Source organism: Annulohypoxylon truncatum, assembly GCF_022578515.1.
Source record: "Annulohypoxylon truncatum strain CBS 140777 unplaced genomic scaffold F4807scaffold_3, whole genome shotgun sequence".
Classification (NCBI taxonomy): Eukaryota; Fungi; Ascomycota; class Sordariomycetes; order Xylariales; family Hypoxylaceae; genus Annulohypoxylon; species Annulohypoxylon truncatum.
This window is the reverse complement of record NW_025953789.1, coordinates 98,746-123,610: the sequence shown is the minus strand read 5'-3', so window position 1 is coordinate 123,610 and position 24,865 is coordinate 98,746. Positions and strand designations below refer to the sequence as shown.

At 47.5% G+C, this 24,865-nt stretch overlaps 7 protein-coding genes across 7 annotated transcripts; 5 read left to right on the top strand and 2 right to left on the bottom strand.

The window, feature by feature from the left end:
• Window positions 1–856: 856 nt before the first annotated feature.
• F4807DRAFT_408482 (uncharacterized protein) lies at window positions 857–2,279 on the bottom strand. Its single transcript, XM_047996440.1, has 3 exons — window positions 1,829–2,279; window positions 944–1,770; window positions 857–882 (listed from the first exon to the last, which is right to left on the bottom strand). The coding sequence occupies exons 1-2, from the start codon at window positions 2,081–2,083 to the stop codon at window positions 1,204–1,206; spliced, it is 822 nt and encodes a 273-aa protein (XP_047858142.1). The 5' UTR covers window positions 2,084–2,279; the 3' UTR covers window positions 857–882; window positions 944–1,203.
• Window positions 2,280–2,667: 388 nt separating this feature from the next.
• On the top strand, window positions 2,668–4,074 carry F4807DRAFT_194305 (Undecaprenyl diphosphate synthase). Its single transcript, XM_047993731.1, has 2 exons — window positions 2,668–3,245; window positions 3,311–4,074. Exons 1-2 carry the CDS (start codon window positions 2,764–2,766, stop codon window positions 3,867–3,869), a joined length of 1,041 nt encoding a protein of 346 aa, XP_047858141.1. The 5' UTR covers window positions 2,668–2,763; the 3' UTR covers window positions 3,870–4,074.
• Window positions 4,075–5,011: 937 nt separating this feature from the next.
• Window positions 5,012–7,113, top strand: F4807DRAFT_456171 (uncharacterized protein; the record flags this gene model as incomplete). Its single annotated transcript, XM_048000843.1, has 2 exons — window positions 5,012–6,210; window positions 6,273–7,113. The coding sequence occupies 2 exons, from the start codon at window positions 5,012–5,014 to the stop codon at window positions 7,111–7,113; spliced, it is 2,040 nt and encodes a 679-aa protein (XP_047858140.1).
• A 3,113-nt stretch (window positions 7,114–10,226) lies between these two features.
• F4807DRAFT_449683 (uncharacterized protein) lies at window positions 10,227–12,220 on the top strand (the record flags this gene model as incomplete). Its single annotated transcript, XM_048000051.1, has 2 exons — window positions 10,227–10,767; window positions 10,833–12,220. The coding sequence occupies 2 exons, from the start codon at window positions 10,227–10,229 to the stop codon at window positions 12,218–12,220; spliced, it is 1,929 nt and encodes a 642-aa protein (XP_047858139.1).
• A 1,691-nt stretch (window positions 12,221–13,911) lies between these two features.
• On the top strand, window positions 13,912–14,990 carry F4807DRAFT_408473 (uncharacterized protein). Its single transcript, XM_047996439.1, has 2 exons — window positions 13,912–14,560; window positions 14,648–14,990. The coding sequence occupies exon 1, from the start codon at window positions 14,292–14,294 to the stop codon at window positions 14,478–14,480; it is 189 nt and encodes a 62-aa protein (XP_047858138.1). The 5' UTR covers window positions 13,912–14,291; the 3' UTR covers window positions 14,481–14,560; window positions 14,648–14,990.
• Window positions 14,991–15,171: 181 nt separating this feature from the next.
• Window positions 15,172–18,252, top strand: F4807DRAFT_408470 (V0/A0 complex, 116-kDa subunit of ATPase). The gene is made up of 5 exons (XM_047996438.1): window positions 15,172–15,427; window positions 15,498–15,576; window positions 15,640–17,658; window positions 17,717–17,937; window positions 17,997–18,252. The coding sequence occupies exons 1-5, from the start codon at window positions 15,299–15,301 to the stop codon at window positions 18,126–18,128; spliced, it is 2,580 nt and encodes an 859-aa protein (XP_047858137.1). The 5' UTR covers window positions 15,172–15,298; the 3' UTR covers window positions 18,129–18,252.
• Window positions 18,253–20,963: 2,711 nt separating this feature from the next.
• F4807DRAFT_456168 (Sodium/calcium exchanger protein-domain-containing protein) lies at window positions 20,964–24,590 on the bottom strand (the record flags this gene model as incomplete). Its single annotated transcript, XM_048000842.1, has 3 exons — window positions 20,964–21,416; window positions 21,470–24,270; window positions 24,422–24,590. 3 exons carry the CDS (start codon window positions 24,588–24,590, stop codon window positions 20,964–20,966), a joined length of 3,423 nt encoding a protein of 1,140 aa, XP_047858136.1.
• Between the last annotated feature and the right edge of the window lie 275 nt (window positions 24,591–24,865).

Sequence of the window (24,865 nt, the reverse complement as noted above, 5' to 3'; positions counted from 1 at the left end):
AAAAAGGAGTTTTAGTAGATTGAAGATCTACGGAAGGACATGGTATTATGACCTAAAAATGATTAGTGGCGTACTTTCCCAAGCAATGGAAAGCACGCGCTTTCACGTTAGGGCGGCAGCGCTAAACCATGGTAGGTAATCAACGTGAGATTCGCCCTTTCCTCGTGGCTGGGACGGGCTGGGGGAATCAAACCGATGTACGTGTACCCGGTACGTAGCCGCCGCGAATAGCATCCGGTCTTAGTGTACCATGAACACCTAAGATATGAGTCTATTCGGTTTAACAAGCACTTTCCTAGGGCTGATGGATTTATATATATCAATAGAAATATGAATAGACATACTTAGTATGTATTAAATAGTTACTCTCACTAATAAGATTTGTTTGATTGTTACAACATTTATTTGTAACGCGATTAATTATTATTGTCTGAGGTGTGTATACTATGTAGCCTGGAGGTGTATGTACTTACTAGATAGGAATTAGATAAGAGATACGTCTTACGCACGTATGTACATACAATTTGCTGCAGTATGCTGCACTTTAAAATAAAGTCGATCATTACCCCTGCAGTAGCCCGCCCACCTCTCGTTGCTCTCGGGCTCTTCGATGTTCTACAATAATATATATCTCGCTGTACCGCGAGGTGTTAATACCGATACGATGCTGCCGATCGAAATTGTGCCTGAGAATTGTGCTCATGAGTTAAATGAAGTATGTTAACTTATAGGAACCGTAATTTCGGGCCTTCGCATCTTGAGATATTGGTAGGGCTTCCCTCAAATCCCAAACTGTGCCCCTACTATTATCTACAAATTGAGAAGCTAACAGAAGTAGTTCTACACTGTAAGCGATGCCCTCGTTGCACAAGTGGACGGTTCCTGTAATCTGTTAACTTAATGTCCTAAATAAAACATCGGGATGTTATCCATCTTGTTATACCTTCTCCAGGCAAAAGCACCAAATCCATAGATCAGTCTGTGCCATCCTCGCCCAAGCATACATGGATATTATTTTAATCATTGGAGTGTATTCAGCCGCAACGACTTTTGCGGGGTGAATACCGAACCTTAGAATTAAGGGCGATGCAATTATAGACTGTTGACGACGTTTGATATAGTTAGGGGGGAAGAGTAATGGTTAGAATTAGAGCACTCTTTCCCCTTTATGAATTGAAGTACCTAGTTAGTTACCAAGCAATTTTAGAATGCGTTTTGAAACTGATCCATAACTTGTTGGCCCATGGTCCTACGCCTTCCACTTTCACCTTCACCTTGGCTCTGGACTCCGGTTGCTGCCGCCGTAGATGCGCCTTCTCCCTCAAGCCTTCTACGCAATCCCTCAAATTCTTGGCTTCTCCTCTGTGTTCGCATTCCCACAACCCATCCGGGAAGTCGCCAGCGTATCAACGATCGCGGCAGAGCCTCCGTTCTCCATGATAAGCCTACCAACCAACCGATGAGCGCCCCAAGCAGAGATCCGGGCCACTGGAAGAGAGCTAGTTGGAATGCGAGCAGGTATCGGTACGATTTGTCTGAGAGTGTGATACCCTGCGCCTGGTCATCCGTTGAGGCGGATATAGAGGTCACGACTTTGTACTTATATATCGGCGGTATCATAGAATGATACTGGGCTAGGATCGCGAATATTATGGGCGTCGGTCCAGCTGGGAGGTAGTTGAAGAGGCCTAGAGTAAGCGGCCGTAGGAATAGAGTCAATATTGTGGGGGTTAGGATGCTCGTGAGTACCAAGGTGATGAAGACGAATGTCTGTACCAAATGCGTCATTAGCTGAATATGCCTTCATTCGACAATATTGTGCCCTTACAGCGAATTTCCTCGAGCCCCACATCCTCTCAACTGCTCTCATGTTGTAAAGAGTCATAGCAGCAAATAGCACCTCGGAGGAATTGGTGTAGCATAGTTGATAAATGAGAGCTCTCCATGTTTGGTGGAATCGCCAAAGATGTAGGTCAACTAGGATGTAGAAATAGTGCTTAATATCCAGCAAGCTGACTGCGATGGATATTCCAACAAGTCCGTAGACGAGGCTGCGTGTCACCGGCGCATTTGTGAAGGACATTATGCTAGTGATCTCGATGGGGGGTATTTGCGACGGTTACCGGCGCATCGCAGGTCATCAACAGCTGATACAGCACTGCCTCGACCTGTGAAGCTTGATCGCAAGCTATTCGGGTACGTGTGTAGATGCTGAAGACAATGTTTTGTTGGTCTGTTAATCGTTAACATCATTACAGACGAGACAACCGAGTAGATATGTACATACTTGCACATGCAAGTATCTCCGTTACTTTCATTTGATGGTCATTGACAAGGTGTCATCAAGTAGGTAGGTATTACCGGTTGTTGCATATAGAATTCACTTATCCGAGCGTCCTAGTCCGTTATTAAATCGTTAAGAAGATATCGACAAGGGTAAGTTACTGTACTATCTTTTAGTGACAGCTGAAACTTTAAAATTCCCAGCTAACCTTATCGATTACACAACGGATGAACTGGCCACAGCCCGAGCTTCATCATATGGACCCACGCCGCGCCAAGATATCTGATTCCCGTCGCGAATTCAATTCACAGAGGCTGAGTAGCCACCACCGTCGTCATCACCCTACGATGCAAAAAAAACATAGCCTTCGTTAATACGTTCCTTTCAGTTTATTTGTTTTTCTGATACCCCACAACCGTCAATGAGCTTCCCAACCCACGTCTAATCCGCGTTTGTTCTTCCAACTTTCAATCCCCACCATGTCCGACCTCTACCTTTCACATGTCAGGAACTGGATCCTGAAATCTCCGCCGGCGGAATGGGTAATTAGAAGTGGACGAGAGCTGCTTATTGGCACTCTGAAGCAGGGACCGATCCCACGACATGTCGCGTTCGAGATGGACGGCAACAGACGTTTCGCTAAAAATCACAAGATCGAGACTATCGAAGGCCATCACCTAGGCTTCGAGGCACTTGCAAGGGTTCTCGAGATTTGCTATAAGTGTGGTGTCAAGGTTGTTACCGTCTATGCTTTCAGTATCGAGAACTTCAACCGACCTCGACATGAAGTCAATGGCTTGATGTCAATGGCCAAGGTGAAGCTGGAACAACTTATTCAGCACGGCGAACTTCTCGACCGTTACGGCGCTTGCGTTCGGGTATTGGGAGAACGGGACCTGATCCCAGATGATGTGTTACCTTTTGTCGATCGAGCCATCAATATGACAAAGCATAACAAGGAGTAAGCTTCATCCACATTATTAATCGCCTAGCATTTTATTGACTATTACTAACTCCATAATAAAGTGCTACACTCAACATCTGCTTCCCTTACACTTCAAGAGCCGAGATGACCAGTGCTATCAAGGCTACGGTCGACGAATACACAAATCCGCCTCGACCTGCAAGCACGCCGTTCTCGCAAACACGGATCACTCAGAAGATTCGATCTAACAGATCCAAGAAGTCAGGCTCGTCTTCGCCCAGAGATTCTTCCCCAGATGGTAACGGAAAATCGGATGTGGATGATTCAATGTCTTCGACTACTGCTCTGGATCCCGAATCACCACCTCTCGCATCTACACAAGTAAAGCCAGTCAAGTTCCTGAACCCCGAGAACATCACAGCCGAGACTATCAATAGTCATACTTACACTGCAGAGTGCCCGCCATTGGATATGTTCATCCGGACCAGTGGCGTTACGAGACTGAGCGATTTCATGTTGTGGCAGTGCCACGAGAATACTCAGATCTTCTTCTTGAAGTGTCTATGGCCCGAGTTTGATCTATGGCATTTCGTCCCTATCCTTCTCGAGTGGCAATGGCGACAAAAGAAGCTCTCGGAGAAGGAGGCCACACGCAAATGAATGATCATACGGCACAGCTTTGTATTATTCTGGATTGGCGTTGAGGCGTAATGTTAGAAATTACGCTCTTGGCAACGGTAGTGCATTTTCCTCGGGTACTTGAATCAAGCTTGGGACTGATGCACGATAAATGAATTAATTTCTGATATAAAAGGAAAACTTTCTTATATGTGGGATTACGTGATTGCATCAATGTGCCGTACCACTTATATAATAGTTGATGTTTCTAAAGACGGTCAATGCTAGCCGTTCTATCTACCACATTCTATTCTAATACATCCATCCATTTTAAGACAACTGACCTCTGACTGGTGAGAACCTACATATGTAGGTACACAGATGTGCAGTTTGTGACACCAGTTCATTATGGCGTACATGCATTATCGCTTGCAGTAGAGTCGAGTCAGCATCTAATTATACAATAGGAGAATACGGATTAGGTAACATGTGGATTCTACTAATGCCGAGGTGAGAACAGAGTTTTGTATGGCAGGTCCAATGTGGTATGTAGGTATGTATGAGGTATGTAGGTATTACGGCGTCATTGTTTTTTTCTCTTATCTCTTATCGTGTCAAAGGCGGATTAACTCTCGGATCAATGGCGGCTTGACCTGGTCACAAGTGGATATGTGTGGATATTAAGTTGCCCAATCAAGCCAATGGAAACGCCGCTTCTAATGTGTAGCGCAAGCCCACATTACCAAGAAACCTTATGTGCCCGCCGATACAAGCCCGCGCGCAATTGGGGACCCTGTGCAACAGGCTTAGCAGTAAAGTCAGTGAAAGTGCTGCTAATAAACGAACCTTGTTCAACTTTACGTCCACTCGCCAACTCGTCCACCAGTCTACCATTCTACCTGTTCGCCTGCCCTTCCACCTATGTTTTGCGCCTCTCGTCTACGAAGCTCTTTTCGCGTTGCTTTACATACCATTTCTATTGGTATTGTCTATTCTGTATCGCAAAATGACATGAACTTCATTATTTGAAGCTTCTTGTCAACCTGAACTTACCACTTCCGTAAAGTCGCCGATATTTTTGTTCAACGAGCAACCAGCAACCCACCTATCGTCCTCGTCCTGCGCCTTCATTTTCAACCCAACCCACCCATTTCACAATCATAGTCACTGTGTGTAAGGCCAGCATGAAGACTGCGAAGCCCCCTCAAGGGGAACCTGGTCCCTCAAATCGAAGAGCTCAACCTGTTCGCCAGACTCGAGCAAATCCTCCGCGAGCATCATCTGGCTCAACCCGCACCTTTGCCAATAGAGATTCGCTCGGTGGCGGCCATGGTCACGAGCAACCCATCGACGTCTTCCCTGCAATCACATACTTCACCGATGCTATAACATCTCTTCCCAAAGACCTCGTCCGACATTTCACACTTTTAAAGGAGGTCGACGCTAAGATCTTCGCTCCCGAAGAGACACTCTTTCAGCTCGTCGAGGCCGTTCTTAAATCGAGCCCCCCCGAGCCTAGGAATGCCAACGATGCATCCAGCAGCATTGCCGCAGCTTCGACGCCAATGAGCGCTCAGAACAGCTCAAGCGGTTTCCCTGCAAATGGCAATCCTGCTGGATCGACCGACGATAACTACAATTCTACTGTATTTGATCCAAGTAATCTTCCGCGACGACAATTGTTTCGTCAAACTGCCTTTAAAGTCCAAGAAATGCTTGTCTCGCTAGAAGAGAAGAACCACGTAATAACGACCGCGAATGAGGCGCTTTCTAAACAACTGTCTCGGATCAATGATGTATGGCCACACCTGGAAGCCGAGTTCAGTGACGAGGCGAAATGGGGCAGCACTACACACTGGGCGTATCCAGAGAACCGAATAAATCGAGCAAATCAAGCCGAGCGATCGCGACGAGATGGCGCGGCTACAATCACCGCCGCAGCCCAGCAGCTCGCGGAAGAAGCCGCGGCGCGGAGCGATGCTAGAAAGCAAGCTATCATAGCTAAGAAGGGACTTAAGAATCAACACCAAGACTCGGATTTAGATGATCACGAGAACAAGCACAAGAGCGAATCAACTAAAAAGGCGCCCAACCATGGTAGCAAATCTCGCAAAAATGCCGACGCAGCTGCACCCGTCGGATTGGGTATTACTTCAGGTGCTCCCACTACTGCCACTACTAACGGGAACCCTCCATCAAAGAGACGAAAAGTTGAGAATAGCAAGCCGACCAACGGAGGGCAACCTATGGAGCGCGCGATGAGTTCAGTCTTTGGCACAAATGCCGGGAAGGCCAAGAATGCTAGCCCAAGAGCAACACCCGCCCCTGAGCAACCAAAGAAGCGTAAAGCTCTCCCGACCGTTAACGGCGCCTCGAAGAAGAGGTGAGCATATCTTTTACTATTAGTTTTGTCGGATCTCTCGTTGTTAACTTTCCTCTCCGCAGTAAAACAAATGTCGCAGCCGCTGCGCTCTCGCCCTCGATTGCGCCATCCCCGATTCAACCCAACTTCGACCCGAAGGTCGTTGCTCGTGGCTCGCCCGCCCCTTCTACAACCTCTGCGCGCCCTGCCTCATCTCGGGCGAGACAAAACTCCATACAGTCCAACGTGGAAAACGGTCGGCAACGGCCAACTTCATCCGCGTCAAACAGACCCAACGGGGTAGCGGCTGCAACTCCAGAGCTCACGACAGTGCAGAACGGCACCCGACCGCCGAATGACGGCAAACCGAATAAGGAACCCACGGCGACTGTCAAGGTGGAAGCCTCTAAAGAAGAGCCGGTGCTTGCCATTGCCAGTGCCAGCAATGCACCGACAAATAACAAAATCATTACGAAGGGAGACGATTCTGAGCCCAAGGGTGACATTGCACAAACCCCGTCAGCTACACCCACAACCGTAGTCACGACCAAGAGCGGACGAGCTAGTAAGCCGTCGACGCCAGCATTAGGGTCGTTCCCAGACCCGCCGCAAAGATCTCGATCATCGAGAAATGCATCGACAGCTAACACAAAAAGAAGTCATAAGAAAGGGGCAGCCCAGCAAGTGGCTGCTCGAGTTGCAGATGAGGATGCCAACAGCGCTCAGGGCGACGACGAGGGCGATGTGGACGCTGATGAGCCATTATACTGTTATTGTAATGGTGTCAGCTATGGAGAAATGGTAGCTTGCGACGCAGATGACTGCGAGCGAGAGTGGTTTCATCTGGATTGTGTTGGCCTTAAAGCAGCTCCGCCATCAAACAGTGGGTTCATCCAGCATTCCAACGTCGAGGTGACTAGCTAATAGTAATAATAGTGAAATGGTATTGCGATAATTGCAAGGACCGTATCAAAACTGGAAAGAAGGTAAATGGCAGGTGACCTGCACCGGTGTCTACATATACACCCCTCTACTTCTACTCCGCTTCAATGGGTATCGAGAACGCCTCCTTAGAATTCACGGAGTTCATGGTGTTCATTTTATCGTCACAATAGGCGGTATTCGGCAGGGTATACCGGGACCTGGGGATGCAATATGAGCTCACGTATAATGGCGTCTCGGTTATTTCGGAACTACAGATCAGCATAGCTAATCATGATTACGGGGTTGTTTGCTTACCACGGTGGTTCCAATCAGGTTCCAACAAGCTCGAGTCCATATCATTGTCAACTTGGGACTGTGCCTAGATGCTTAGGCAAGAAGTCTCATGTGAAGGGGAACATGGGATAGATAGATACTGTTGTTTTTTTGTATATTGGTCAAACTCTTTAATGTTATTAGAGAGTCACTTACTAAGCGAAGCTAAGGGCCGTCATCTTTGCAGAAGACCGGAAATCTCCTAGAAGCGTATGGTCGATTCAAACAATGCCATCTCCGCACAAGACCAAAGGAGATTTGCCCATGTCTATCATTAGACTCAAACACAAGCTAGCAGCCATGTACTTTTGCAATGCAGCTCATAGCTTAATGATCAACAGACATGATGTTACAGAAAACTAGCATCGTCTCCTATTGTAGACCAAATGTGTGTCTACCATTTCCACTTAGACGCGCCTCTTACGTATGTGGTTACCACGCCGTCATGTACCTGTTTCTCCTCTTTCCCCCAAAGATCGGGACATGAGCCGCAAGTTTAAACATGGAGGAGAAAAGATGCGAGATGATTGGCCGTCGCAATTCACTAACAAAACATGAGGCTATTTCCCCGCAAACCACTACGCATGTTCTAGGTAAGCCATGCAGCTATTAGATCGACACATCCGGCCATAGAAGCAAGGGTTAAACATCAAATGTTGCATGGCAAACGAGGCTAATACCTAATATTAATAACCATTTGCCGGACCGGAGAATTTCTTATGAGATAGCTAGTATGTTTGTTCCTAAGATAGGACACCTGATACAGTAGCTTCTGAAAGACCCCCTTCTAAGGTCATGTGAACTTGACTATATTTGACCATGCGAGTAAATCAAGCTAACTTGTGTTCAGGAACGAGTTTCCAGTTCTAGACTAAGTTATCCTAGACATCGTAGCGGGTTGAGTCGGCCAAGGTTCAGGCTAGGCGGTCAAAGGCATGATGGATCATTTACAGTCCTTCTCGCAGCTTCTCCTTTCTTCAACTCGGCTTGGTTAAGACGGACGGTTTTGGTTATAAACCCGGCTTTGTATACCCAAATATGAATGCTTACGAGATATAATCAAAAAGACCAGCAGATCAAATCTTCTGATCGGGAAAGTAATGTCATAGAAAATAACCGAAAAATTCTTAGATGACGATACACCTCTACGTAGTAAGATGATGTGGTGGCTTGCTGCCGCGCTGCGATATCGCAGCAGCTAGCCAGGCACGGATACAAGCATAGCAAGACCAAGTCCGCGGAGTATGGACTTGAGCAGGTTTGGTATGTGTAGACGAGCAAATCATACCAAAGATATTCTCAATCAAAACGCCATAGACGTACGAAGTAGCATAGAGCATGATGTAGCATTTTCAGGTCCATAAGGTGACTTCGCATTAATATACGAGATATAAGTACATTCAGAGGTATGTACGATGCCAGGGTTCATCGAGTACATCTACGTAAATGGTAAGTACGTGCATATATATGTATAATCGAATCCGGGGAATGAGGCAAGGAGGAAAGAACGTCGTCCTATGCCAGCGTGCCAAGACAGTAATGGCGGACCACGAACGGATCCACGGAATAGACTATCGCTAGTCTCGGCTAGACTCAACCTTCCTCGACTTTTAGCCACTCAGCCTAGAGCACCAGTAGGAAAGGTAGGTTCTGCCTCCGCAAGATTCAAAGCTTTGAACTCTTCCAGTCTTCCCACCATTCCGCCAACTTCCCCAGAATAAAAGAAAAAGGAAAGAAAATTTTCCTACATCGCAATGACGATATTTTCCCGTAACAGCAGACCTGGATCTTCTGGTGTTCTCATTACCAAATAGCTATCCAAGCGGAGCTCGTGGCCAAGACACTTTTTTATCGGACTTCGCACCATTTGCCGCCAGTCTCGATGGCAACAAGCGTTAGTGGGTATGGCTCAGGTGACAAAGAAGAATCCATCTCTATGCCATTTTTTCCATTTCTATTACCCAATCCATGAACAATGGAATCATGGGAGGTTTGCTCAAACCCATTCCTGGCCACTTGCGGGCCTTTTGCTCGCAAGCTGATGCTCTATGGCCCCAAGGCTCTAAGGCTCCAAGGTACACGACCTGATAAATTAGACGGTGAAGAACAAAGACCCGGGCGACGGTTGATCTGAGCTCAGGTATTGTATTGTACTATTGGCATTGGCAGCCCAGAAACAAAACAGAAAGTTGTACACGTGCAAATCTGATAGCTCCGTGTTTGGTGTTTTATTATATTCTTCTACCTTAAGACTCACTACTTCCGTACTCCATACTTACCTAACACGTGAAGAATCCGGGCCTCTAGCATTCACCGACGAAGAAGAACGACAACAAGCGCGCCGTCCATTTGCGTATTCCGGTTGACGGGAATCCGAACTGACAGGGACAGGACAGGGACAACAGATCACGTTCATTTAATAGCTATTTAAGCGTTGTCATCATCAGAGATATTCTGGCGGCGAATCCGCGAATCCATCTCATCAATACTTCCCCGCATTGCGCCAACGAAATTTGTTACCTAAGAAATCGGTGTTTTGACTAAGAGAAAAGCCCATCCAGGTCGGCTGGGACCTTAATTTGCAGCTTTTGGTGAAACCCGGTCGCCCTGGTGGTGCCTTAGCAACTTAAGGAAGCTTATTAGGAAGGACGGTTCGCAGCCGTGCCGTTGTCGTACGGGCAAGGAAGGAACATAGCCATTGCGCTATTGAGTCTGCATCTTGCATCTATCGCCTGTGCAACTCGACACCACTGCTACCCTGGCTGGCTCATCTTCCGATTATGGATCGGACAACCCTCTCTCATGTCGTTGGACGCTCAATCCACCAACGCATTACCGGTAACAGCAAACTTAAACAGAGCCCTACTCCCAGCATCTCTGACAATATGGACCAACCTGGAAGCTCAACTCCTCCGGACAAGTCTACTCGTTCTTCTTTCTCCTCTGTCCGAGAGATCGATTCATCAGACTTAGCCCAGAATTTTACCAGTACCAAAGTATCATCTTACTCCAAATTATCTGAGGAGGCTGTCGACGACCTACCATCACCCCCGGAAATGGCCACTCAGACACAATTCATCCCACCTATCACACAACCCCAGAGCAGATTACATGGCTGTTGGTTTCCTGCCGTCGCCGCCGAGGGCTTCCAGGGCTGGAAGCAAATAGGTGTAGGAGGGAAGCGGGCGAGCAAGAGCTATGGAGATTTGCAGGCTCTGAAGATAGTTTGGTCGACTCCAGTCCTTCCGCTTAAGAAGAAAGATCCCGAAAGGCCAGCTCCAGGACAATCGGCCATCGAAAAGCTCCCCGCGGAATTACTAGGTGAGTCAAGAGTAACGTTGTCATTGCAATCAAGGCCAGTATCTTACAGGTTAAATCCGGAATAGGCCAAATCATTGACCACCTTGTCCTCGATGTTCCGCCGAACGGAGTCTCCGCTCGAAATGTGGATTTGATGTCCCTGTTACTTACATCCAGAACACTCCACTCGGCAACGCTAAACGCACTTTATAAGAACATCACGATCCCGCACTCGAGGATTTACCGGAAATTCCTAACGCACATCTCACAGAACAAGGAGCTCGGAACTATAGTACGACGTCTTGACTTCAGTCACTTCAACCCAACCACGCTGTTCACAACGGCGAGCGAGCGAGCTACTACCCGCAATCTTACCCCCGAAACTTTGATGCAATGCTTGGAGTTGACCCCTTTCCTCCGTGAGTTTTTAGGTCAGGAGTATATTGAGGATGAGATCGACGCAAAGGTTCTACGCAAGCTGTTCTTTGGACTTGATAGACTGCAGGGGATCGACTTCTGTGGTTGCTCATCAACTGCTTTCAAGACTTCATTCCAGTCAATCCTCTTGTCAGACTGGCCGGAAACGCTCTCCATCTCTCGACTATCTTTACACAAGTGTATCACTCTACCCCCATCCGTGTTCGAGACCTTGCTCCCCAGACTGGGCAAGTTGACCCATCTAGATCTCACGGGAACACGCGTGACGAATGAGGCTCTCCAGTCTATTCCGCACAGCGCAAATATCACGCATCTAAATCTATCCAAATGCAGATCACTCACTGCTGATGTTGTCGTTGACTTCCTAGCAAACCATCCGGCGGTAAAGGGGCTTGTATTCCTGAGTCTTGGGGTAGATGCCAGAAGCCACCAGCTCTTCGATGAAGATGACTTAACCAGACTGATCCCAGTCCTCCCCCAAAGTCTACGTTCATTGAGCTTAAAGGGCAGCAAGATGCTTGAATCACACATTGACTTATTACGCCCGCTAACCAAGCATTTGGAAGAGCTTGCGTTGGGTCGACGGCTGAAGATTTCAGATATCGATCGATTATTTGTGCCCGACGATAATAATGACGGACAACTAGACCAACAGCTAGAATGGGTCCCACACACTCTCAGGTACCTAGATCTTTCCGACTATACGACAGTCGAGCTTGATCTCATCACGCTGTTCGGACGAAACACGTCGATTATGAAGAAGTATTCCTCGCCGCTGGAGGTAATCGAAGTAACCGATGAAATGTACTCCCGCCTGGCAAAGTCCCCGGTTGTAAAGCAGCTGGGATGGACTGTTATGGAGAACGGAAGCAGAGCTTGGCTCGTCCGTATTCACAATCCCGAAGATGGGCCTAGGGACTCTGGCCTTCGGTCTTGGAAGATGGGCGCTTCGTTTTGGGGTATGCGTAAAATACCCATTGCTTGTGCGGAAGTTGGAGGCATGTACGGCTCATATATGTTTAAGCGGAAGCTATAAGAGGCGATGCGATCTCCATCCTCTCTCTCCATCCCTCGACTCTCTACTACTTCTCCCCTCAAGGACGTTGCTTATAATCATCATATTTTCTAGAGCAGCACAGAACGAGCCCTTAAGCATTTGGATATCTGTAATTGGCATAGCGATTTGGGTTATTGGACTAACGATTCACGGATGAGATACGATACCAAAAAGTTTGGTTACTATCACTTATACTTACAGGGGGCGAGGATAGCGAAAACTGATATACCACATAGTAATCATAGCGAATAGCGCTGTATATGTCAGATTAGTGACCATTAGCCAGTCTAGCCTGATTTGAAGTGGTATATAGTATGAGAGATATTGTACATATTTTATTATCTATTTGATCTTTTGGGATATAGGAGGCGTAATAAATTTTAATATTAGGCGGCATACTAGTGTTGTATGTGTTCTTTTGTCTCCTTCGTTATCTAGGTGGCCCCATATTCGCAAGTTTAGATTCAAGAAATCCGCCTTAGCGACGTCTTGTGTAAGAATTGAACTCGTGGTTGTAGTAAAACTACGGTTACCTCGCATTAAGCGACGTGGCGTGGCGTCGTGCTCATAGCTATGTTTCCCGGAAAGCTAAGATGAGTTGCATATGATATATGGTCGTGTAGCTTTTTGACCAGCCGCCTTTGCTTCTAAGCTTGCCCACAACACGCGGGCGCGACACCCTGCTAAGCGGCCGAGTAGACTGGCTAGCCGTTGCGCATATTCAGCGTACACCATACACCATATACCGTATACCTACACACTAAACTACGTAATAGTTTGAGGCGTTATTTGGATCTCTTCTTCTGATGTTGAACTTCACATGTGCTCGTTTCTTGTACAGTAAAATTCTTTTGCTTGACAGACAGCCCTTCAATGCCTGATAGAGAGTAGAAACTTTCTTCGCATCGGATTATTATCGTCATCTCGACGTAGGTGATCTTCGGTGGTTCTGTGTGAGCCTGGCCAATCCACAAACCCGGGGGTCGCTAATGGTTCCGTTATATCTCCTACATAACAGACACTCAAGATTTCTCCTATGTCGGTGGACTGTGCAGTACTGGCAACCTATATTCTCATGTTCAATATCAGCTCACAACTGTTGATAAGACTGAAGAGGGAAATAAATAGCTTTTTTGGTGAGAGAAGTTCTTCTTACCGTCCCTGTTGCTGAGTGTACGATATTGTCTTCAATGGAACGGATTAAGCTATCGGCGAGTCCCCTTTCCTTCCAGCATGGTAGTTTAGCTGTGAATTACGTGATTCTCCTGTTCCTCGCTCTTCCCCCTAAGTAATGTAAGAACTGGAAAACATCACCTATCGGTGTGTTGTTATCTCCCCACCAGAAGCAGTTTAAACGGGGGAAGTTATGGAAGACAATAATAGTTATCGAAGGACACGGTCTTTAAAAAATCTCCAAGAATGCAGAAGATTACCGACACCGCGGATTGTTTGATTAGTTCTACTCGGAGACATAGTATGAACTGTCTCTCTCCAGCTCGTTGTGTTTTTGATCTGCTGGAGGCTACTATACGGAGCTCTACTTGATGCTCAATCGAGGATATTGAATACTCGGTGATATAAGATACGAATTCGTGGTAGGCCTGGATGAAGAAAGGGTTGTGAAGGTGTTAAAATATAGTTATACAAGAGTAGTCAGGCAAATATTATGCCCTTGGGACCTTTCATTGTAAATTGTTAGGCTATGGCTAGATGCTAGTCAATAATAAGAACCTTGCAACTATTCTCACCCTAAACTTCGCCGCCGAGAAGTTCAAACTGAGCATCTCGATAGGGGAAACTCGGTGTTGCTTGGTTTATTTATAACTTAAGTTGTAGGTAAGGCAGGTTGGGTTTGTTGGTGAAGGTCAACCCAGCCATATGACAACCAAAAGGTGGCACCCCTTATATGTTGTTCCGCTAGGCTGCTAAGTCACCATCACGTACTCGTTAGGATTCCCAGTATCTTCGTACTCCTACACGCCCTCACAGCTCCAGTAAATTTTAATTAACGTTTAAAAACTCTTTAGCCTCAAGAGTCTTAGAGTTCGGTATGGTTTCCCGGTTCCATGGGTTTAGTGAAGCCGTCCGCCGTATTCTTGTCTGTATACATATATCCAACCTCTGGATTTTGTCTTTCAACCTCCTGCCTAATGCAGTGATAATCCTTTCGGATGAGACGCTTTTGCTTGTTCATTGCGGTATCTTCGCATTATGTCTTTGCGATGCTATTGTTGGATAGTAAGGTAATCAGGCTATCCGGCATAAGGTTCAGTCCGGTCAGGAAATTCCGTATCCAAGTACTACCCGCGGCTGCCGTGGCTAAAGCAAAGTATTCAGCTTTCCCGGAGCTTCTTTCTACATAAAACACTCTTGTAGTTTGGATGGTTATAGGACCGGGGTACCGACTATGAAGTATACGATCCCTGACTAATACGCACAGGAGTTTATATGGTAGTTTTACTCCGTTTCGATCGGAGGACCTCCGAGTTATGATATCTTATGATTGTGAGAAGACAGCTCAACTCCTGTTGGTCAAGTTGGCTTAATGAGAAATAGTAGAAAATGGAAAAGGGTGAAGATCGTAAACCGTATGTGTTTATATATAGCTACGTAACGTCCACTATACCCAAAAGCAAGGACATATTGAGATGATGAGTAGTAATGCTCTTTTATATCAACGCAATTGAATATATAAGTGAATTTATAGTTCTTATTCATACTGTTCCATGCTGTGTTGGTGAAGTTTCCAGGCCAGCAAGAGCGTTAATCTAGAAGTAAAACTAGCAAGACACGTCATGCTGACATAATGTTGTCATTGTAGCAGTCATTGCAATGCCTCTTTACTAGCAATTATTTGGTAAAAGAATATAACCTATGCGCCACATAAACGCCTCGTGACTCCAAGCCACACTAGTAGCGCGGCCCCTGCAAAGGCAACGACGTCTAAACCAAGCTCATTCGCTTATTCGTTTCCTCTCTTAGAGCTTTCATTTCGCATTTCCTCGTCACCATCGAGAACCACCAATCTGGCTTTGGAGAGCTCAGTGCGCCCTCACTATGGCTCCTTCAAAGCAGTCCATGTTCCGCTCTGCGGACATGAGCATGGTGCAGCTGTATATATCTAACGAAATCGGGAGGGAATGCGTCAACGCGTTGGGAGAACTTGGACTGGTCCAATTTCGAGATGTACGCCATCCTCATCCCCTACCATCGCCATCTATCCCGCATCCATCCAACGATGCTAACAACCATCTAGCTCAACAGCGAAGTCAGTGCATTCCAGCGAACATTCACTCAAGAGATTCGAAGGCTTGACAATGTTGAGCGCCAACTACGTAAGTGCTGGAGCGTCTTGATCCCCTAGACCACCGTGTCTCATCTAACATACATACCACTAGGCTACTTCCATGCTCAAATGGAAAAGGTGAACATCCCTCTACGAACGTTAGATCTCGAGGTCGAAACGCTTGCTCCTCCCACCACCACCGAGATAGACGAACTTTCCGAGCGAACCCAAAGTCTCGAGCAACGCATCTTTCAGCTGAATGACAGCTACGAGACGCTGAAGAAGCGCGAGGTTGAGCTGACCGAATGGCGATGGGTTCTTCGCGAGGCAGGCGGATTCTTCGATCGCGCTCACGGTAACGTCGAAGAGATTAGGGCATCGACAGAGGACGACGATGCTCCTTTGCTCCAAGACGTGGAACAACATAACCAGGCTGGCGACGTTGAGCGTTCCTTTTCTGGCATGAACATTGGCTTCGTCGCTGGTGTCATAAATCGCGACCGTGTAGCTGCCTTCGAGCGTATACTGTGGAGGACGTTACGTGGAAACCTTTACATGAACCAGTCCGAGATTCCCGAACCTCTGGTTGACCCGACGAACAATGAGTCTATCAACAAGAACGTATTTGTCATTTTTGCTCATGGAAAGGAGATCCTAGCCAAGATTCGAAAGATCTCGGAATCTATGGGAGCTGATATCTATAGCGTTGATGAGAACGGTGATCTTCGCCGAGACCAGATGCACGAGGTTAATGCCCGCCTCAACGATGTTCAAAATGTATTGCACAACACGCAGCAGACCCTCGAAGCTGAGCTGACCCAAATTGCTCAATCTCTGGCGGCTTGGATGATTCTCATTACGAAGGAGAAGGCTGCCTATCAAACCCTCAATCTCTTCTCGTTCGATCGACAGAGGCGAACTCTTATCGCTGAGGGATGGTGTCCTACAAACGACCTACCCCTTATTCGCACTACACTTCAGGACGTGACAAACCGCGCAGGCCTATCCGTTCCGTCCATTATCAATGAGATTAGAACAAACAAGACTCCTCCCACCTACCTGAAAACCAACAAGTTTACAGAGGCCTTCCAAACCATCATCAATGCTTACGGTACGGCGACTTACCAAGAGGTCAACCCTGCTCTACCCGCAATCGTTACCTTCCCTTTCTTGTTCGCCGTCATGTTCGGAGATTTTGGTCATGCTAGTATCATGTTCGCTGCCTCCGTGGCCATGATCTACTGGGAGAAGCCTTTGAAAAAGGTCACCTTCGAACTGTTCGCCATGATTTACTACGGTCGATATATTGCCCTAGTCATGGCCACCTTCTCTTTATTTACCGGTCTCATCTACAACGATGTCTTCTCCAAGACATTTACCTTCTTCGACAGTGCTTGGGAATGGGAGGTTCCCGAAGGATGGCAGCAGGGACAGCCTCTCATTGCCAAACTCAAGGGCGATTACCGATATCCGTTTGGTCTTGATTGGTTTTGGCACGGCACGGAAAATGACCTGTTGTTTACCAACAGTTACAAGATGAAGATGTCTATCATTCTTGGATGGGCACACATGACATATTCCCTCTGCCTGTCCTACTTCAACGCGAGGCATTTCAAGAAGCCCATCGATATCTGGGGTAACTTTATCCCGGGTATGATCTTCTTCCAAGCTATCTTTGGCTACCTTGTCATTTGCATCATCTACAAGTGGTCTGTGGATTGGTTTGGCATCGGAGAGCAACCCCCCGGACTCTTGAACATGTTGATCTACATGTTCTTGCAACCCGGCACGTTGGATGTCCCATTGTACCCAGGCCAGAAGAATGTGCAAGTCATATTACTGCTCCTCGCCTTCGTCCAAGTCCCCATCCTGTTGTTCTTGAAGCCATTCTACCTGCGATGGGAGCACAACAAGGCTCGCGCTCAAGGCTATCGTGGAATAGGCGAACCTTCGAGAGTCTCGGCGCTTGACGACGAAGATGGTGACGGACACATCCAAGGCAACGGTCGCGTTAGTGTGGACACGGATGACGGTGAAGGTGTCGCTATGATCGCACACGGTGGTGATGATGAGGAACACGAAGAGTTCGAATTCAGTGAAATTATGATCCACCAGGTCATTCACACGATTGGTAAGTTTATGCTGATATGCTGTCTCCATATTATGACGCGTGCTAATCTATTGGATAGAATTCTGCCTCAACTGTGTCTCCCATACCGCCTCCTACCTACGTCTCTGGGCCTTGTCGCTTGCTCATCAGCAGCTGAGTGTGGTTCTGTGGGACATGACGCTTGGTCCATCACTAGCCAAACCAGGCGTCCTTGGTGTTTTCATGACTGTCGTCGCTTTCTATCTATGGTTTTTCCTTTCGTGCGCTATCCTTATTTGTATGGAGGGTTGCAGTGCCATGGTAAGTTTTATCCTTTTCCACAGTAAACATAAAATAGCACCGACTAACAGTATTTCTAGTTGCATTCCCTCCGTCTGCAGTGGGTCGAGGCGCAATCCAAGTACGCCGAGTTCGCTGGTCACATGTTTACACCATTTTCTTTTATCACGTTGCTAGAAGAGGATGACGGCTTAGCCGAGTTTAGAGGTTAATCAGCATGCCAGCATGGGAACGGGACATCAAGAGTGGTTGTATGAGTAAACTTGTATTATGCAAATCCGTAGCTGTAGATCTAGGTAACCTGCAATCAATACTACTGTAGCTTTTAATTAGGAGCCAAAAGATGAGATGACGTGTGAAAATGATGCCTTCTAGTGTTACCTACTTCGCTTGATAAAAAGCCGGGTTTGTCGGATCTACGAGGCAAGACCTGCTTTTCTCGCGAGATTTGCTGATGGCTCTGTGGTGCGAGGAGCTTGTACCTCACTATTTTCAGCCTCTACATATTTGAGCTACGAGGAGGTGTTGGTGTCTAAGATGCCGCTTGAAAATTCGCACGTGGTACTGATGGTAGTTGTGGGTAGTTTAATTAGTATCTATATTGGTATGTGATGACAAGGTGCTCGTACTATTCAAATATGGGAATGTGGTGGATGTGGTGGGTGCGGAATTAACATTATGGGCGACTTGGGTGATAGCATGTTGGTGTGGCCATGGAGCAAACATCGCGATTGTAACAACCATACGTGGATAGGCAGTGCAATTCAATAAGATAGGAAAGACATGCTTCAAGATAAAGGCGATTGAAAGGCATTCTTCCTCACATCCCCAGGCAAGCTGGAGATAGCAATGAAAAAATGAAGAGGGTTCGCGTCACCTGGAGGCAGTGTGATACCAGGGACACGGTGGGAGCGACCATGCGCAAGCACAGAGGGTGCGCTCCCGAGGTCTAAAAATTAGAATAATCACGATTGAGTCCAAGTAGGACTCTTTCAGAGATTAAACTGAAAAGAACAGATACTACACTTGATCTAAGCCAAAAGGCAAAGAGAGCTGGAGAAGAAAGGAAAAAAAGTTGAAAATGGGAGAGGGGTACCCGAGTATTTATACCTTTCCGAAGGAGGGTTGGAGGGCGGTGGAGCTGGGCAGAATCAGCGCAGGGTGGCAGAATTTTGGCGCTAGTCCTGATTTGGATGTGAGGTGCAGCGGTTGGATTTTTTCTGATTGGCTGAAAATTCAGGGCGGAAAGTAAGGTGTGACTCAATATTGGCAAGCACGTACCACTTCAGGCTCCACAGAGCCGCATTTTAGGTTCATATAGCACAGTATCCTCAGCATTTTAGCAAAATCACAGTGAAAATTTTACTGATTTGAAAGGAAGCTAAGCTATTCTCGGATGAATTTTGAATAATGAGAATTCTCAAGGGCCAATAACATCGCAAAGAAATAAAGAGGTTCGAAGAAAAATAAAATACCTAGGTACTTGCGTAAATTTCTGTGTAGTATTTTCTGACCAATGAACGGCTGCAAACAAGCCCCACTACCACAAGGAAAATTCTTCCGCCGAACACCCTGGCTGATTGCAACCTGCGCACGGACCCTCCAGCCCTCCTTCGAAAACCTATAAATACTCAGGTCCCCCTCCCACCTTTGGAATTTTCTTTTCCTTTCTTCTTCATGTCGACAATACTTCAGAGAATCATTTCTATAGTATTCGTCCCACTCTGTGTTCCCTACAGGAGCCACAGATCCCACCCTGGTTGATGAACGATATCCCCGTTGCCCTAGAGTGAAAATCAATTTTTACGGGAGCACTGAGGCCTCTGGTCGCTTTGCTCCTTACTTTCGATCTGCCCGCAAGGGTGGCGGCAATTTTTCTGGCGACAGATCTTTTGCTGTATAGAGAGTGGTGATGATCTCAACCCCGATTTGTCGCGGTCTTGCCTTCGGGCGCGCGGCCGGGGTGGGCGATGGTCGGACGTCTGACAGGCTTTATTCTATCTTTTCATTGCTTTCGCGCGCTTGACGCGCGAGGTGAGGAAGAGCCTCTGTTTGAATGGTTGATAGTAGCCGTACGTAATATCGCTATCGCCTTGTGAAGCACCTGTGATAACATGTCTTTCGCAACCATGTTGTCGGCGCCTACATGTTTGACACTATGCTTGCCACTGATCTCTGGCGCCTTCGCGATATTCCAGCGGCTCCCTTAATTCATATTACGTGTACTACAAAATATAGAAGCATCCTGATACGATGTTAAAATATCACGAATAAATACATAGAGCCCAACTATCCTTTCGTGATTCCCTGATTCATTAAATCCGGTCTAGAATTATCTTGAAGGGCCCTCAATATCTCGTAATTTATCAATTTCCGCTGCATGAATTCCCATTCCTATCCGATTTCCGGATTTCCCTGAAACGCTTTGGTATCAACAACGAACAGTAGGCTGGTTAATGGATTGTGTATTATGTGTATACACTACATTTTCATAGGACCTAAACTGTATGAACTGAAATACCACGAATTTCGTATGAGTTGAGACGATAGGTCAACTAGCAAACAACCCATTAGTCGACCATGCCTCGACTCCGCGTCAGAGCAAAGTCCCCTACCATTCACAAAAGCCCAAGCCATCTACGCATACACATACACGTATACATTCAACGCCCAAGCCAGTCTTCATCTCATACAGTATAGGATCTATTAATGATGCGTATCGTATCTTATTTACCCACTCTACTCCGCCTCGCCATGCCCTTGTGTAATGCCTAGACTATAGAGAGAAGCAGCCCAGCGGCTGCCATGATAAGAAAAAAAAAGACCTAAAACTTGGACCAAAAGGGACTAACAAGAAACCTCCGTACTCCGATATAATTAACACCTGATTATGCAGTTGACCGCGACGAAAAAAGGGTCCTAGGGGATATCACAATTACGTAGAAAAATCGCGATCTGAAAATCCGCGATCACATCGCGGTCGTGTTACAAAATTAAGGGAGAAACTCGTCAACCAAGTTGCGACGAGCTTTTTTTTTTTTTTTTTTTCAAAAATCCACGCCTGCCTCGTATGCTCGTCCGCCGGTCCCACGTCCAATCGTCTTGTAACTCTGCCAGACGCCGTCGGGCCCAAGCGTGTCAAACCGACTCACGCCCATCTGACCCATCTTGGCATCCGTGTAGCCAGAGAAGTAGAATCCAATCACAACCACCAAATACGTCAAGATCAGGATGCTGCCCTTGAAGTAGTTGCTCTTCCCCTCGCCGTACATATAGCTTAGCAGGAACACACACAATATAACGGTTACCATATCCCACTGCGGAAATAGGAGACTGAAGGTATAGTGCGTGGGATCTGAGTCGCCTATTGGTTGCAGAGGGTAGACTGCTGAGAAGAAGACTAGAGCGGGGATCTGAAGAAGGCAGACCTGTAGGGCATATGCTGAACCGATTTCCATTGATAACGCTATGTTTCCATTCATGGCGAAAGAAATGGCGTTCTATGACAAGGTTAGTTACAAGCTCATGGTAAAATTAAAGGACCAATACTTACCAGAAATTCGGTGGTGTTGGGTACCAAAGCGAATAGTGTGATACCAAGGAATTTTGGATCGATTGCATAGTTGTCCAGGACGACATCCACGGTGTCCACCAAGATCTCCGCAACGATTGCGTAGAGCACGGTGGCACCCATCAGAATAACTGAACTCTTCGTCCGGCTCCAGTTGGGCGCATCATGTCCACCGTGGGAAGCTTGGGCGTGCTCACCAACTTCCTCCGCCTCCACAGGAAAAGTGGATGTGCGAATGGGGGTAGGACGTGCCGCCGAAGTGCTAGCTCCTGCGTTGGATGGTTGGCTTGAGAAGCGACGTGTTCCTCGAGCATCGCGGGCCGCAATAGCTGCTGCTGTAGCGGCTACCTCGGTGACGCTACGGACAAGGCTGCTGTTCTCTGCATCGGAAAACCCAGGAATATGAACATTCGAACCAATGCTATCCGGAGTCATGTCGTCCTTCGGGGGAACCTTGTGCGGCGTTTGAACACCACCATTTATCGGAAACCCCTCCGATGCCTGACGTGAGTGGCGACTCTCTTCTAGTCCGACTTGTCTTAACGATTGACCCAAAATGCGCTTGTATAGATTGCTGTCTCGAATATCGGCACCAGTTGAGTCAGCCAGGTTCCGTACTTCGGACATCCGTGCCGCATGGTGCTGAATCTCCTCGTGCTTCTTCTCATCAATTTCGGTATTCCAAATGACAGCGGCATGCGTTCTAAGAGTAAACCACAGACCGATAACGTACGAAAGGAAAAGACAGATGGCAGCCCCGTAGCAGAACGGACGTACTGCCTCGATGTAGAAACGGTCATCGAGAGCTGGTACTTGGGAATAGTAGCAACGGCGACAATCACGTTCTCCGGTCCACATGAAATCAGTGCAGCTCTGGCATCGAAGCTCGTGAGTGCCATAAATTTGGTAGAAAAGGGTCGGTCCAAACGCAGCAACAGTGGCAAATATAAGCATAGTTGAAGTGACGCCGGCAGACTTGGCATTGAATCGTTGGGTTTTGCGTTTGATGGCGCCGAAACACATTGACAATCCAGGCAGGAAGAGAATACCGGCGAAGATACTCCCGATGATGCTGCCCTCCACCAACTGGCCCTTGCCATCCTTGAGCGCAACGCAGTAGAGGAAGACCTCTACGATCGTCGAGAAGAAAGCATTGATTGCTGCACCAAGACCCATGGAAGACTGGGCTGAAATAGATGCGACAGCTTGACCAATGAAGTATGCCAGGGGGATAATGGAGAACAAACCGGCCACGAACAAGAAACCTGGAGAAGTTATGAAGCTGTCAATGTGGAGGACGGAATCAAGCACAAGCCAGTCAAAGATAACAAAGATGACGACGGCCATCAGGTTGATGAGGAATATGTTGGTGCCATCGACAGTATACTTCCAATACTTTGGGCCAACAGCTCGGTACGTGCAAAGGAGAATGGATGAATGCGGGCCATCTGAAGTCCTGGCGATGCTGATATCGGACTCGAAAGATAAAGCCAGTGGATGCCTTCTAAGGTGATCAAAAAGGAGGTTGGTAACTTTGCCCATCGGAATCCAAAACACCAGAAACCAACAGATGGCGGAGGTGATAAGGAGAGAAGGCGTGATAAGGCCCCAGAAGAAGACGAAGAAGATAACTCGACCGATATTCCATTGTCCTCGACCGAAAAGACGTCTCTTCAGTGGTCGTCCCGGGTCAATCGAGTGTTCGTAGCGGCCTGAACGTGGAAGCAGACTATCCGTCTCGCTAGGTTCAGAATCGATGCTTCTTCTTGATCGACCTATAATCGAACGGTTTCGCTCAGGACCAAAGAAAAGCCGGCCATATTCCAGGTCACCACTTTGCCACTGCTCGTACTCACTGATGCTCCGACCCTCACCTTGATCTTCGTCCAAATATGCTTCATCTTGCTCGAGTCGCACGAACTTCCCGAATGGATAGAAGAGATAGCCAGCCAAACCCCATAATACGCGGCCGTATTCTCTCCCACTAGGAGCTGCTGCGAAGATGAAGCAGGCTGCCGCGCCAAGAGCTGCAAAGGAAGCCATCCACCAACCAAATGCTAATGTCCATATGATATTAAATAAGACTAGCCAACGACTAACCCGACCACCAGGAGAAGAATGAATATCACCCTCAGCAGTCTTCTGAACCGATCGGTCTTTCTTGTACAACGCAGGCTTCCATATCCTGATACCAAACGGGTGTGTCTCGTTGATGGCTTGTTGACGGTCCTTCAGGGTAAAACTCTCGGCGTCGCTGACATCATCGTCCTCGTCTCCAATAATACTAGAGTCGTCGGGAGGTCCATCTTGCGCAGCATCTCCGTCGTGCGACTGTGATGGTAGGTGTATTTCTTCCTCATCTTCCTCCTCTTCTACCAGCTCATCAATACCTTCCTCATCGGGACCGGCACTACGGCTCGAGTGTACTCGAGACAAAGTTGGCGGGGCCATGCTTCGTCGTCTTAGTGCAGAAGGTGGTCTTGCCGACTCACCACTGTAAGGTGGTATAGGAGAGAAGGGCGGTTGTCGTCCAACGGTGTCATTCTCAATCTCGTTCACGTCATCGTCCGTTGAGAACACCTCACCTCGATGAGGAGCTATCGTGTTCGATGAGGCTCTGCGTGGCATAGCGGGCTTTCTAGGGCGCTGTCGGCCACGGTCCGGACCTAATAGGGGGGAACGGGGTTGCTGACTTCCAGTTCTTGAATGCGATCGGTCGTGAGCAGTGGATTCTCCCAAATACTGCGCGCCGCTGCTTGCGGGCGGCGGTGTTTGAAGTGTGCCTGGCCATAGAGACAGGTTTAGTCAAAGTCTACTTCTAATGAGGGGCTAGAGGAGCTTGGTATGACATCGATCGACTCCCACGAGAGTGGGAATTAGGTTTAGGGACGCGGCTATGTGGAGGGAAAGGGTATTTAGATCACGGCAACGCACCATAGGATTGCTCTGTTCTTCTCCGCACAGTCTCACTAGACTGATAGCTTTCTGGAGCCATCTCCACGCTTCTAATTTCCCTAACTTCGCGTCGAACAGGTTGCTGTCGCGTATCGGATGGCGAGGGAGGTGCAGTAGAGCTACTGCTATCTTGCGAAGGGGGATCCATCGCTAGCAAGATATGCGAGGCCTTCGCTGCCAACGAAGAAGGCGTAATTATTAAACTAGCTGTGGGACATGAAAAGTTGTTTTTCTGGAACTAAGACAAAGGCAGTTCAGCTGGATAAGGGAAGACAGTATCCGAATTTAGCTTCAACTCTGGCAACCGACCAAAGACAAATGACGAGGAGAGCCAGGCGATGTTTCGATGGAGCCTTTGGAGGGGATCCTGTAAGGAATGTATGGTATGCCTTTCGGCTGCAGATCTAGCGTGCTGTATGTTGC